General features: G+C 44.7%; 1 protein-coding gene across 2 annotated transcripts in view; it reads right to left on the minus strand.

The window, feature by feature from the left end:
• PCSK5 (proprotein convertase subtilisin/kexin type 5) overlaps positions 1–16052 on the minus strand; it is a 295107-nt gene that overhangs the window by 167610 nt on the left and 111445 nt on the right. For both annotated transcript variants that reach the window (XM_066614135.1, XM_066614134.1), the window contains exon 7: positions 5630–5802. In XM_066614135.1, coding sequence (XP_066470232.1) covers positions 5630–5802 — 173 coding nt within the window. The remainder of the gene's footprint in view (positions 1–5629; positions 5803–16052) is intronic.

Below are 16052 nucleotides of genomic sequence, written 5' to 3' on the forward strand. Positions count from 1 at the left end.
GCCTCCACCCCCTGCAGAATGCAGAGCATGGCCACTGATTGGCATGGCTACATCAGTGTTGGAAATTGGGGTAGAATTGGGCCCTTAGATGCAATAATTCTGGAGTTCTGCTATACTGGGGTTAAAGGGAAATGTCTGTGTGCAGTAAATGTGACCCCCAAACTGCTTCCCAACAATCAGGACTTGCTTTCTTCATCATTGGGACTCTATGTTTACTTGAAAAGCTGGCAGAATGAGTTCCAAGACGCAAAGAAGGCTGTGGTACCAATCTGAGCAATCTGTCACTTAATGCTTAGGGCCAATTCCAGTACATCATACCATAAGCAGTCTGAATGACTTGCCCCTGTGAGAACCCTAGATTTTGCTTGCTATCCTGGATCTTGATTTCTACCTGCCTTTGCCTATATCAGCGGTGTTGCTAGGGAGGTGCGGATGGTGTGGCCGACACTGGGTGATGCACAAGGCGGAGTGACACACACTTGGGGGTGACGTGCTAAAAATGTGGTGGTTAGGTGTAACTCCATCATGTTATATACCGTTGGATGCAGAATTTCCAGCAGAACGCAATGAAAAAAACCGGAGTGAAATATCTCCTTTCTATCAAAAGTTATTGGCAAAAAACCTGGAAAACAAAATATGAATGGAGTCCAATGGAGAGTGAAACCGAGCCGTATCCCACATTTACTCGTGAGTTGGCGAACCTGCCTTAGTTTGTTGAAAAAGGCAGGCTGAGAGGAATCCAACAACATAGAATGGTCCTGATCCAATGAATGTAGCCCCCAAGAAACACCAAGAAGAAGGTCCCTCCCTCCAAGCTGGCGAATGTATTGAGCTCTATGGAAAGTGAAACTAAGCCACATGGTCGCATTTACTTGCAAGTAAGCAAACATGCCTTGGCTCCTGGGCAGGTCAGGCAAAGGGAAATGTGAGGCAACCAGAATGGTCCTGATTTGATGCAACTGGATCTCAACAAATGCTCCAGAAGGCAGCCCCCCCCCCCAAAAAAAAAAGAATGAAACAGAGCTTGACAGGGTAAGGTGAATTTTTTTCTGTTTTAGGCTTCAATCCTATCCACACTTTCCTGGGAGTAAGCCCCACTGACTATAATGGGACTTATGTCTGAGAAGACAGCCATAGGATTGGACTCTCAGACTTGTAAAGTCAGGAGGGTCCTGATAGTGATATGCTTGAAATATAACAACTTAAATTGAACTGGGTACTGGGTAGGGGTGAAAATCTTCCTGATTCCTTTTTTTTTTTTTTTTGGAGGGGGTGTGTTATTGCAGGCAGGCTACAGAGAAAATGCACTTGGTGGAACAGGGCTGGCTTCCCCTTATTTAATTATCTGTTTTAATTTAATTTAATTATTTATAATTATTTATTTTAATTTGCTTCATGATGGGACCTGGACAGATTGTCATTATAAAAAGTGGGTCCCAGTGCTAAAAATTTGAGAACTGCTGCAATAAGGTGTTAGTAAGTTGACACCCTGGGGGCAGGTGACACCACTAGCAACCAAAATCACTAAAATCACAGTTTGTAAAAATAGTATCATCATGTTATATATCAATCAATGTGCAATTTCATGCAGAATGCAGTGAAACAAACTGCGTTGAAATATCTTTATTCTAAGAAAAGGTACAGCCAAAAAACCAGTGGGGGTGGGGTGATGGTAGATCACCACGCCCACCACCTGGAGTGTTGCCCCGCCCACTGCATGGGGGTGACGCACTGGCCTCCCGCACCAGGTGACATGAACCCTAATGACGCCACTGGCCAATATACCTGCCTGTTGCTCTTCTGATCCTTGATTGCTGCTCTGGACCACACATCTGATTCTGTCCCACTTGGATAGGCAGATAGCTCCAGGGCTAGCCTGCTGATGAGGCCTGATGTTGTGGTGCCTCACATGGTAGGCTGGCAGCAGGTGATGGATTGATGGGGAGTGCCCCATCAATGAACCCTAGTGACATGAACCTAGTGACAATGAACCCAGGTGACATGAACCCTAGTGACGCCACTGGCCAATATATCTGCCTGTTGCTCTTCTGATCCTTGATTGCTGCTCTGGACCACACATCTGATTCTGTCCCACTTGGACAGGCAGACAGCTCCAGGGCTAGCCTGCTGATAAGGCCTGATGTTGTGGTGCCTCACATGGTAGGCTGGCAGCAGGTGATGGATTGATGGGGAGTGCCCCACGTGTGCATCCACCTGTCACTTCCACACCTGTCACTTGTCATCTGCCAGCGCAGAAGGCCGAATTGGCACATATCTGTGTACTGGCCTATTTCCTTCCGCAGTGGCATAGAAGTATCTTACAGGACTTTTGTGGCACCCGGAGGCCAGCGCAAGGGACTTGCGCCAGCCTAGGGCACAGTTTGGATTGTGACTATAGTTGTTGTTTACATTGAAATTTCAGTTACTTTAAACTCACTATAAGTAGTAGTGTTTGAAATTTATATTTTACTAAGTAGCAAGACTATTGTGCTTAGTAAGACTTAGGACCCAATCCCATCCAACTTTCCAGCACCAGTGCAGCCGCAATGCAGCCCCCAAGGTAAGGAAACAAATGTTCCCATACCTTGAGGAGGTCTCTAAGATTGCCTTCCCAACACAGGAAGAAGTGCATATGTCATTGGCACAGCAGCATGGGAAAATTGGATTAGGATTGGGTCTTTAGGCTGTAATCCTATGTTACTCATTGGAAACAAACATCTCTAACTCTAGGGGTTTTATCCTGCTTTTCAATTCATTTTGAAGAAGGGCCTTTTGACAAATTTAAATCTGCACAGTATTCTACCAATGCTAGACTTCAATAAAAGTGATTAGTTTACTTACTCTAACTTACACTTATCTCCTTACATTCTTAGCATAGGGAAAATAAAAAAAGATTTACTTAACCTGTATTAGTTGAGAGCAGAGCTCCAGTGCTGGTGCTGCATGTTATAAATGTGCTGTAAAGCATGGTTACAGCACCCTCCATGTAGGGAGTGCTGGCGCCAGCCCAGCACAAGTTGGTGCTGGGCCCAGCGCCAGATGGACACTGCCCGAAGCAAGGGATGAACTCCAAGTGGTGATAAGGTCTGTTGGAGGAGGGCAGGACGGGGGGAGGGCCCAGAGCAGAAGGGATGTAGGACAGCAGGTATGAATGAATGCCTACCTCTGCTCCTCTCGTCTCTGGAGGGTGCTCTGAGCACAGCAGAGGCCGTGGATGTCTGTCTGTGGCCTCTGTTGGGCTCAGAATGAGCCTGACAGTGTAAATAACGTTACTTCCAGCCTGGAAGAAAGAAATGCCAGAGGGCTTCCCCGGGTCTCCTAATGTGTTATAAGGCATTAAATATATCACTTCTGGTTTTACAGAAAAATCAGAAGTAGTGTTTGCACTGTCGGGCTCAGAGGATCCTCTGGAGGTGAGTGGAACAGAGCACACCTCACCACCGGATGCGGTACGTGGGGGGGGGGGCGCAGATCTAATCCATGGATAAGTGATTCCGCAGATATGGGAACCCCCTTGTACCTTGATGTAAGTTCAAAGGAAAATGATGGAGTGTATTGAAAAATCAACCACAAACTGCATAATAACCTTTCAGTGCCGGTTTCCCTTTAATAATCCTAGCTGATCAAAGACCAAAAAAAAAAATCTTTTTGTTCAAATTGTTACCTATTAATATCAAAACTGTGTAAGACTATGTGGGTGAACAATCATAATAACTCTCTCCCTTCTCTGCTTTTAATTTGAACCAGGTTTTGCTAGGGCAGCCACAAGACCTAACGTGAATGAATAGATAACCTCTGAGTAGAGTTGCCGACTTTTGAATCTGAACCTGTAATTGTCCCTTTAACAGCAACTCAAAGTGCATCAATCAGCAGGTGTTAATGCCTGATGATTTCTGTATGCAAAATATCTATTAAAAGCCTAGTTGCAACCCTACCTCTGAGCAGTAGTAACATGAACATTTTGCACCACAGAATCTCACATAGTCCTCACAAACATCAAACAAAAACATTTTGCTTGCAGGCTTATACTTCAACTTCTGTAAAATAAATTAGAGTTTATTTCACACTTTCCTCTACCTCAGGGGAAAGAAAATATAAATAGGAGATGGAGGATCCTTCCAAAGACAAAAATCACTTAAGTAAAACAGACATTCTGCTGACTTGCAACCCAATCCTGAGCTGCCCACCGCCCAGCTGCTGCAGCATCCTATGTACAACAGGGCAGCTGCCGGCGGCTCCTCAGAGGAAGGGGCAATGGGGCTACTTGATTCTGCGGCAGCGCTTGGGCTGCCGTCAAATTAAGAAACTCCATGTCAGGCTGCAACCCAACACAGAGCTCAGGATCTGGTGGACCTGAGCTCTACCAGTTCCGCCTCCCTGCTGCCCCACTCTCCCCCCCCCGGCACGCCCCATCCCATGGCCCCAGCAATGCCTTCGCCACCCAGTGGTCCAAGCAACAGCTGAGTGGCAGAGCATCAGTGTTCCACTGGTGCTAACCCAGCGCCTAATGGCACTGGACTAGCTTTGGCGCTCAGCTAAGCCTCGCAAACTTGCCTTACGGCATGTTTGTGACAGTGCGCACTGGCAGTAAGCTGGCGCGCACTGCTTAGGATTGGGCCCTCAATCTCTATCCAACAGCCCAATCATATCCATTCCCCCTTTCCCTCACCAATGCAGTTATACCAAAATAGCAACCATTGCATCCTATGGTTTTCGGGATGACAGCCCAGGAGGTCTCATCTGAGTAAAAGGACAAATGTTCCCTTGCCTGTGGGTAAGGATCTGTGGCACAGTGGGGGTCTACTTGAACCTGCATTAGCTAAAATAGCTGAGAGGTCTGTGTAGACATGAGCTGCCAGATTGGGTGCAGGAAGGGGGAAAGGATAGCGCAGGTGATCTTGTCCCCTCCCAGGCCCAATTCACTCATCCTGAGCCCCTGTCACTGCCTTTCCCTGCCCCATTCACCCCCTCTGCACCCCTGCTCCTCCCTCCCACCCTCTCGCCACTCATCCCACCTCTTCCATTGACCTTTGTCAGCAAGTGGTGGGAGAAGCACTGGAGTGGGTGGGAAGGTGCAGGCCTACCCGCTGGCATGGGTGGCAGCATGACAAAGGGGGCACTGTTGAAATGCCTTTTGCAACTGGCACTGACTGCATGCATGGGATTGGGCTTCAAATATATTGAGTTTTGACTAGGCATGAAAAGGATACAAAAAGCAGAATCTTAATTACAAAGGCTTTGCAGAAGGTTTCTAGTGTAGAAACTAAGGGTTCAACTCCTTAACCGACGAGACTTCAATCAGTGTTAGTGACATGTTCAATAAATTTCCTTACATATTATTTTTAAAGCACATGACTTCTGCTGCTGGAGAATACACTTGAAGTCAGTGGTTCTGCCTCCTACCCGGACAGTAATTTCTACTCACCATCATTATTATCCTTTGGTTTAGTAAGAACCGTTGAGCTGCACTAATACGTATATTCAACACACACTCTACCTGCAATGAGCCTTGTCCCATAAACTGTACCATTATATCCATTTAGCATCATCATTTTTCTTATCAGAGATATAATAAGGTCCTACTTTTTTTGAAAATGAGTAAACAGAACATTAATGTGTGTAAATGTACCGTTCTGACGCCATTCTCAAAGGCTTGGCGTGTTAAAGAAGCAGGTCCATCAACTGTCTTCCCGTCATCATCAGGACCCCAGCTAGCACTGTAGATATGTATATGCTGGGGATTGAGGCTAAGTGATTTTGCTTCCACCATGTCTGTAACATCACCATCTAGCATCCGCACTCCTTGAAAAGAAAAATGACAAATTATGTTAGAACGAAATTATTAAAACATACTGATGAAAAGCAGCTTAGTGGCAGATGATATGTCTGTAAAATGCCTCAGGTCTTTGCATGCAGAATGTCCAAAAGCCAATACCTGGACTCTCTAGATAGGGCTAGCCCTAAGCAGTGCTGCTGCTTAGGCCATGGGGCCTCAGTGTTGCTGCGGCCATGGGGCAAAGCTGCCCCCTGCTGCTCCACACTGTCCTCCTTAAGGTTCTTTGGGCATTACACTGGCATTGGTACTGAGGGTTGAGGAATCAGTCTGTTCAAATGGGCCTTCTGGTTCAGATGGGCCTTCACTCAACCAGTACGCAGCCTGGCCAGTCTCCATTGCTACACCTGGGAAAAACAGTTTTTCTAAAACCTTGGAGAACTACCATTCAGAGTAGACCCAAATTGAGTTTCCCAAACTGTGGGTCGCAACCCAATGTGCAATGGGTCATGATGCAATGCTCAAATCTGCCTGTAAAAGGCCTTACTTGAAGTTTGAGGGCTTCAACCCACTCCATTGGCCACTGTGGGACTCAAAACGCCTCCCAGATGCCACTGGACGCTACTTCTGGTTTGTGGAAGCTACTTCCTGTTTACCTCTTGTTTGCTTCTCAACTCCCTGTTGCATCAAGGAGATATTCTGAGACATGCAGAGGCCAATGGAGTGACTTACAGCTGATGTGAACCAAAAACAGCCTCCAGGGACTCCAAGTAAGGCTTCTGGGGACAGATTTGAACATTGTATCATGACCCACCGCAGAACACAAGGTGGGTCACAGAACTCAAAAGTTTAGGAACCACTGGAGCAGACAATACAGACCCAGATGTGCCAATGGACTGACATAAGGCAGCTTCATATGTTTTCCACCCTCCAAAAAGGACTGGCCAGTTCAGATGTTACAGTAAACCAAACCTTGTTCTATAAAATAAGTAGAAACCTTCTTTCCCTCACATGTGAGAAAGAGGGGAAGAGAGCATGCCCAAGGCCAGGGGATGTTACATGAAAACAGGATTCAGTTCTGACTTTGTGTGATGTCTGAGTTGGTTTCCTATGTGTTCAACATTTGATGAAACATCAGCCATATACAGATGTGTGCCACAATGGGGATATATTCCCTGTTGTTGTGTGACTAGGTCATTAAGTAAACATTCAGTCTAATCTATTGCCTTTGTTGTGTAAACAGACACTCCCTGCCAGACACTAGCTGGCTGGAGAGGCTACTGGAGATAGCCTCTTCTTTGCATTAAGAGCCTCTCTGTTGTGTAAACAGACACTCTGCTGCAGGCTATGGGAGACATGATTGCCTCATTAAGAGCACCTTTATTGTGCTTTGACCACTGTCAAACATGCGGTCCATCGTTAAGCGAACGGTTGTTAAGCGGCACACACCTGTATACTGATGTGCTTTAACCATGATGATGACATAGGTTTGATTCTCATCATGCTAGACATGTGAAAATAGCTTGAACGTTTTCTGTGTGCCAACCGGCAGATCTTTGCATAGTAAAAAATTTATTTTTGCAATGCTGTGCAAAAGTTTATAGTGCATCCAACTGTGGTTGGGAGCTGGCACTCATAGGGTTTTCAAGGAGCTCCAAACAACCAATGGTCATGTGAATTGGCCTAAGTAAGAAACATCTGTGACTTTATATCCAAGTTTAGAATAAAGAAGAATTCAAATTACTGTAACTAAGTCAAGCATTTACAACATGTTGAGTTTGATGCTGAGTGTTTGCTTGGAAGCAAGATGGATGGCAGGAAAATCACACATGCATGTCTACATCTATTAATTCCTATTTAAAATGTATCTTCATTAACATAGTGGCACCCAGGCAACATCTGCATCTCTATCAAAACAGGATTTTCCTCATTATCTCCTAAAATGTAGGTAGCATGATTTAAGATAGGGGTTTAAATTAAAAGATCACCAGGGTATACAGGAAACCACATCATGACATCTGTAAACATAGTTGACAGTATACACAGTTGACAGTAAACACAGCTGAACTATTTTTTCATTCACTAAATAGATTTCTATTTACAAGTTGAATTAGCATCTTTTAATTATAAAAACATAACAGCATTGTTCCTGTCTTTGGTATGAATTAACTTGAGTGTTAATCCAGTTTTTAAAGTTCCAATTAACAAAGGACTCAGCTGGTTTGTTGCTAGAAATCTGTGTCCCTCCTCCCAATAATTTGAATTGAAATTACATGATGATCATACTGTGAAGTTCACACAAACCTTCTGAGATAATACTTATACAAATACTGATCTCACTGTGAACTTTATGAAAAAGGAATAAACACTATTTCAGGTCCCAATTCTTTCTATTTTTTCCAAAGAATTAAAATGCTCAGCACAATGTCAGAAAGTTAATCAGTTGGGGATGTTGAATACATGCAGCTGCTTCACACTGAGTCATTCGTCCATGCTTTTGCCAAGGTCTTAAAACACGTATCTTTCCCAATTCTGATCCTTGAGATTCTTTTAATGAAAGATGCAAGAACTGAGACTGCGCAAAAGCAGACGTTCTGTTACTGAGCCATGGTCTCTTCAGAAGATGTATTCTAAAGCTTCCTGCCTTAACAATAGATAGATTTAAGTAAACACAGAACAATAAAATTTGCATTTCACTTAAAAATACTTCAGGGATGTACCAAGATGAATATTTCTGAAAGTTTATAATATCACCAAAAGCACAATCTTAAGACTGGCTTGAGGTGGTGCAGCCGTTCCCACACTGGTTTAGAGTGTCACAAATGTGTTGTAAAGCAATATACGAAGACTTGTAAACTGGCTTGGCTGGCACAAAGACCTGTGCCAGCCTGGCAGCGCCACATCCCATCCCAGCACTGGCCAGCACAGGTAATGTTGTACTGGGCAGTGGGGTGGGGGTGGAAGAGGGTGGCAGGAGGGCATATTGGAGTCTTTTGGAGGGGGTTGCTTGTGAACTGTGACTTCGCCTTCAATGTCCATGTTGTTTAACTTAGCTTATCATACAAAATACCATCCTTTTTACCTTTAATGTCACCTGAAATGCTGAGATTAAAGTGGATCAGTATAATTTAGTATAAAAGAGTATGTGTAAATGTTTTTAAAAAGAGTTAACTTCCAATTATTGGCCTTAATAACACTGCCACTGAAAGCAGCAAGTGTCCCTTGCTTCCCTCGCTACTGCAACATGTCATGTTATGAAACACATGATGTGATACAACTTCTTCCATTTCATAGACTATTAGTCTATGATAAGTATGATGTTGAATCAGCTTGCTTCACGTTTGCCAATGATTCTCCGTTTCATTGACTGCTGCTTATGGAGGTGGGGAAACTCCTAGTAGGATGTCACCATCACACATTCTGTACCGCTAAGCATTATGTGAGTGAGAAGGAGGAGGAGACTTTTTGTGGTAGCCAGGTATACTGCATAACGCGGTTCTAGTTTCCCTTAAGCTTATGAGGGAGCAAAAGAAATTCAATCTAGATAGACTATCTATATCTGCTACACCATAAGTCAGAGAAATTGTTTTCCAGCCAAGACTCAGCCCAGCCAAGTAACAAAACAGCTAAATCCCACAGCAACTTCAAAAACAATAAAGGAACAACAGTAAAGAGTTACTGCTATTAAAACATTTCTAGGGTTTTAAAAAAATATTGAAACTGGCAAACATTGTAATAATAAAAATTGCCTCAGTGGGCTATGTCAACGATCCATCAAACCCAGCTACACATTCTTTACAATGCTGGGTAGCAGTTATTGATGTATTACAACAGGTCAGGGCATTATCAGTTAATTACTACTTCCTATAGACTAATGTTTAGAAACATACAATGGTTTATACTTAAAAATCCACTTGTAAAAGAGGCATTTCTGCTCAACCATAGGAATGGTCCAGATTTTTTTCAGTTCCCCTTTTCTACTGAGGATCTGCACACCATAATCCATTCCAGTGGGTTTGTCAGGAGGGACTTTTCAGTGAGACAGGGGGCTGCAGCAGAAAGAGGGAGGGATGTAGAAATGGCTTGTTCTAGAAGTCCACCTGCAGTAATTAATGTACAACTCTTTGACAAGAAAGTGTTCATGACTAACTATTGCTAGACTGTCCCTTAGAAGAGTTGTCATGGAGCCAACCAGAGGGCATGTGACTCTGGATTTGTGTGGTATCCAGGACCTGGTGAGAGATATGAATGTTATGGAACCACTGGGGAACCATGAACACGCCTCAATCCATTCTGACATTCATGTCAGTGGAAGAGCACCAAGCAAATATGACAAAATAATTCTTTATTTCCAAAGAGAAGACTTTTAACAAATAAGGAACCTAGTTGGAAAAGGAAAAGGGGTCAAATCTCTCCAGAGTAAATGGAAGCTGTTTTAAAACAATGACAGCAGTTTTAAAACAATGACAATGAGACCCAGCTGGAGGGTATACCACAAAGGAGTACTAAATCCAGGAGAGTATACCACAAAGGAGTACTAAATCTAGGAGACTGCAGAGAGGCTATCAAAGGCAAGGAGGCTTCCTTACACAAATGGAAGACTTGCCCTAATGAGGAGTATAAAAAAGATCACAAACACAAGGGAAAGGTATACAAGGAGGCAAAGAAAGATTTTGAGGAGTGTATGGCCAGCAACGTTAAGGGAAATGATAAAAAAAAAATTTCAAATATGTTAGATGCACTAAACCTGCTAGAGAAGCAATAGGCCTGTTGGATGGTGGAGGAAGATAAAAGGAAATTGGGAGATTGCAGAGAAATTAAATGAGTGCTTTCCTTCTGTCTTCATGGAAGAAGAACTTGTGCAGATACTGCTGCTTGAGCAGCCCCCTGGAAAAGGTGAAGTATTAAGTAAAACAGAGGTTAAGAGAGAGAACAGGGGATGTGAGGGAGCCAGGAGGTGGGCAGAATGGAGTGACAATGGGAGCAGGGAGTAGGATAAATCAGGACCAGGAAAGGGGTGGGTTCGGCGGCAGTGACACCCATCATACCTAAGCCATCTTCCCGACCTTGATCCGCATTCATGCGTCCATGCAGACTTGCATCAGCTATGGAGCTGGTGCAAGCCTGAGTAGACTTGGCAAACCATAAGTGTCTTACCCTTGGGGAAGGGAACAATGTTCCCCCATTGCTCCTCCTTTCACCCAAGGAGACCTCTGAAGGCCGAAACTCCCACTGGTACTGCTGCATTGCCACGCAGGGAGTTAGAACTGGGCTGCCCTGCTGCGATCCTATACATTCTTACTCTTACCAGTAATTCTCATTTAATTCAATTGGGTTTATTTCTGAGTAGAGATGCATAGGATTGCTCTGTTAATTTAGGATTGACAGTAGTGAACAATATCTGCATTTGGATTCATGTTCAGTCATGCATCACAATTCCAAAAAACAAAGATATCTGAGTAGGTAGGTTTTCTATACTTATCCAAACTAATGGAGTGTGTAAAATCCAACAGACATAAAGGGACAGATTTTACACATTCCAGTACAGAATACAATAACAGGCTCTTGCTATTCAGTGACATTCCATGGATAGGCTGATAAAACCAATTCTAATACAGGTATGTACTATGTGTTAAGCTTATAAAAATGCAAGATAGAAGACTTTTCAGAAGTGATAAAGCCACCAGGGGATCCAGAACTGGCTATGATCCTTGCACTTCTGCAGAAGTATTTTATTTTATTTATCTGACCTGCAAAATACACAATCTATGTACCACCTACCATAGGTCCTTGCCTATAAGGCTCGAAATTTGTATCGCAAAATCATGGGTGAATCTCCTCCTTGACTTATCTCTGCAGTCACCTGGGCAGACAGAGGGAGCAAGGGGGCCATCTGCACCCGGGTCGGGGGGGGGACTTGGTAGGACGGGCAGCAGTGCCTACTCTGGGGTTCCCTGCAGCTGTGCCTTCCACCTGCCTGCACCCAGCCGGTCACCCCATCGCACCTAGAACCAGAGGAGCCCCAGAGGAGACAGGGCGTGTGGGGACAGCCTGCCGGCCAGCTCCCCAACACCCTCTCAGAGTCCACCGTGCATACTCCCCACCACAGTCCTGCCACCCACGGGGGCAGGAGTGAAGCAGGGGTGTCTTGGCTGATGCTGCCACTGCCGGAACGACGGAGGGCAGGTAGCATGCAGGGAGCGTCCTGCGCTGCCCACTCACTCCCTGGCAGAGAGTGAGTAGCACAGGACACTCCCCGTGCACTCCCTGCCCTCTGTTGGTGTGGCAGCGGTGGCAGCAGCCAAGAAGCCCCCGCTCTGCTCCCTGCCCCCGTGGGTGGCAGGACTGCAGCAGGAAGTATGTGTGGCAGGCTCCAAAAGGGCACGGGAAAGTGCCACCAGTAGGTTGCCCCTGCACATCCTGCCTCCTCTGGGGCTTCTCCACTTCCAGGTGTGATGGGGGGACTGGCCAGGTGCAGGCAGGCGGGAGACGCAGCTGCCGGGAACCCCCCACAAAAACCGGAGGAGACGTCGCTTTCCTTCCTCCTGCAGAGAGTCTATGTCAGGGCTGGAGCATAACCCAGACAGAATTTGCAGGCCTGAATAAGGCAGGGCCTAATGTATTCCATACAGCCTATGTGTAAAGTGCTGAGTCATCATGACGAAGCGTCCACAATGCACTGCAATGTAAGTGTAATGTAAATGTATGTGGTTGATGCAATCACTTGGCTGATGCAATCACAGGGATGAGATCATGCATCACAAGACAGGATGAGTTAAGAGGATGATGCAACTCCCATCCTGACTGGCTCACAGATCCTTATAAGGAAGGATGTGAGAGCCCTCATTTGTGGGTCATTTGTGGTCATGGAAAGTCGAGGAAACCCTGCAGAAGGCCTTGGAATTTCCACTTGAAGGAGGGAGGGTGAAATGAGTTGCTTCCCTGATCCACTTTAGCCTTCCTTAGCATCTAGTAAACTCCTCACCACTGATGCATAAGAATAAGAGGGCTTTTCTCAGTGCTCCTTAGCATTAGCTCCTTCTTTCTGCATTTTCCCTTGGGCTGGGTGAGTCAGGTCAAGTGCAGGCCACAGGAGAAGCATGAGTCTCCTCTGGTCTACATCCCCCCTCAGCACCACAAATCACAGGTATGAAGGCATATGAACTGAAGCCCAAATAGCCACCTTACATGTTTCATTCAAGGAGGAATGACCCCAAAAGGCCACTGAGGCTGATTCCCCCTTCAGAGAATTGTTAGTGATTCCTGAAGGACTAGATTTCCTCAAGGCCTTGTAGGAGAGCTCTATACAATATCACTCTTAAATTTATATATTAACTTGAACTTAATATACAGAGAACTAATCGTGAATTTAAGCTGAGAGATTTTGTGACTCAGTCACATGAGCATACAATTGTATGCAACTGTCATAAGCAGAGGTTAAAAGCTGCTTCCTTTTCTGTTTGTATGAAGTTGGTTAAAATTCAAAATACAGGTTTTCCTCCAAAACCATTTAAGTTAGAACAAATGTGGGAAATTCTCTCCAAATAAACAACTGAAAAGGGATGAACTAAAGCAGGGGTGTCAAACTCGTTTCCTACAGAGGGCCGAAGTTAGCATTCAGGGCTGCAGCTGAGGGCCGGAAGTGATGTCATTAAGCAGAAAGTGACATCATTAAGCAGCTAATGGCCAGAAATCAGACCCTGTTCTCATACAGAAACTCATTAACTGCAAATGACAGAAGAAAAAGTATGCAAATCTGGATCATATTTCAAGATTTGGGAAAGCCCAATTTTCATGTGGGCTGCCATTTCAGCTGTAACACCTCAGCAGCTGACAGCCTGAGGGCTGGATAAAAAGCTTCCGGGGGCCATATAAGGCCTCTGGGCCTTATGTTTGACACACCTGAGCTAAAGTGTACAGGCAAGCTCCTAAGCATTTAGTGTGGAGAGTTGGAGCTGAAACATTGAGATAAATCATTGAGTTGTATCCCTGTGATTCAGCATTGCTGAACTATTTGAAAGAAAGATTAGCACTAAAGTGTCCTCTGTAAATAAACCCAGGGCCAAATCCTAACCAACTTTCCAGCACTGGCATAGCTGTGCCATTGGGGCATGTGCTGCATCCTGCAGTTGTGTGAGACTCAGGGAGACCTCCTCAAAGTAAGGGAATGTTTGTTCCCTTACATCAGAGCTGCATTCCCTTATGTCAGTGCTGTTAGGATTGAGCCCCCAGTTTGAAGAGCAGCACTGACTCCACTGCAATCCTACCCTATGTTCTGATGCCAGATTACTGGAGGGTAACCCAGACTGGAAGAGAACTCAAAAGGAGTGGGCCTAGACAAGTAACTTCTTCTAATCAGGAAGCTTTACTCGGAGACCAGTTGTCGAGTTAAATTATCACCAGGTGGGAAGTTATTGGCCTAAATACCAACTAATTTAGGAGTCAAACAAGGATATGTTCTGACCCCCACACTGTTTAATTTCTTTGTTAAAGATCTGGCCCTTCACTTGTCCTCGATAGATGTCTGCCCTCCTATATTAGGCAATTTATTACTTCCCCTCTTGCTGTACACAGATGACATGCTTTTAATGTCCTGTACGAAAATTGGCTTGAAGCATCTAATTATTTCTTATATAGAATTTCTCATTTCCAACAAATTGCAGCTGAATTTTGGGAAGTCCGAAATCATGGTTTTTGGTTCTCAATGGAAACCAAATTCATGGTCCTTTGTGCCATCACAAGCACAACTGGACTTCTTACTGTCAGGCTGCTATTCTTTCAAGCAATTTATCAGCTCAAGCCACCCTATGGTTTGTTTTTTTTACTCCTGGGGTAATTCCTATATTCCAGTGGTGGCACAGTGGTAATTCCTATATTCCTATATATTACCTATATAGGTAATTCCTATATATTAGGAATATATATATTAGGAATATATATATAGGTTCCCCTAGGGGCTGGGGATAAGAACAGGGCCTCAGTTTGGCTGTACTTGTCGTAAGAGGCGACTAAACAGCCACCGGGTAGATGGGACTCGTTAGCCTGGGAAAGCAGCTCATCTGAGAGAAGGAAAACTCTGATCCCAAACCTCCACTGCCTTGTGGCTACATCCAGTTATGGAAAAGGCTTCAGGAGTCAACCTCGAGGCAAAATCCGGAGCCGGAGTCCCTGAGGCAGTTCATGGCTGAACACAGTCACATTCTGGCAACTCCTGCGATGCCGCTGGAACCAACCGTATTGGCCTCTGCCTTTCCATTGGACCATTTCAGTGACGTGGAGAGGGGGGATTTGCTGCATGGGAAACAGTCTATCCTCCATATCTACTTTACCCAGGCTTTGCGCACTGGAGAGGACACTCTGTTCCAGAACCACCATTCAGAGCGCGATACCATAGTCTTCTGAGACTGAAGGAAGCCAACAACAATATTTATAGGTAATTCCTACATATTACCTATATCATAATAATAATAATAACAGGTATTTTTATACCGCCTTTCTTGGTCTTTATTCAAGACTTTATTCAAGGCGGTTTACATAGGCAGGCTTTTATTTAAATCCCTTATTAAATAGGGATTTTTACAATTTGAAAGAAGGTTCTTTCTTTCAAGAACCACTACATTCAAGGTGTTTCATTCCGATCTGGCTTCACATTCTGGCCTCCATCCTCCCACGCTCAGAGCAGATGGAATCGCTCGGCTTCAGCTTGTCAGCTGTTTACAAGGTCGCACGGTGCCGGTGGCCTCGAACTGGCGACCTTGTGGATGTTATCTTCAGGCAGACGGAGGCTCTACCCTCTAGACCAGACCTCCTGCCCATACCTTATATATAGGTAATTCCTATATTCCAGTGGTGGCTTCCTGGCCTTCTGATTCTGGTTCAAGTTATCTTTCCTTTTCACTTCCTCCTCAGGTTTACAGATCTTTTACACTGGCCAGATTTTAAGTCATGCCTACGAACGTTTTGAGCATCAAATTCAATAGGTCATTGGAGAGCTCTCAGACTTGTTCTTGTGATTTAACCACAATTGAAACCTTGACTCATATGCTACTCTTCTGCCCTCACCATACTGATCTATGTCACCAATTTTTATCCCCATTTCTGCAGAATTCTCACAGAACTGATACTGACATCATTTGTTATTTGCTGGATGGGAGAAATGAGTCCTGCTAGCTTAGTGTAGTGAGAGTACTTAGTGAAGTACTCTGTGTTGACCAGGCAAAAAAGTTTATAATTTTGCTCCCAAGCATGTTGCTCTTGAACAGGGAGTGTTTTTTTGTGC

Source organism: Tiliqua scincoides, chromosome 2, assembly GCF_035046505.1.
Source record: "Tiliqua scincoides isolate rTilSci1 chromosome 2, rTilSci1.hap2, whole genome shotgun sequence".
NCBI lineage: Eukaryota > Metazoa > Chordata > Lepidosauria > Squamata > Scincidae > Tiliqua > Tiliqua scincoides.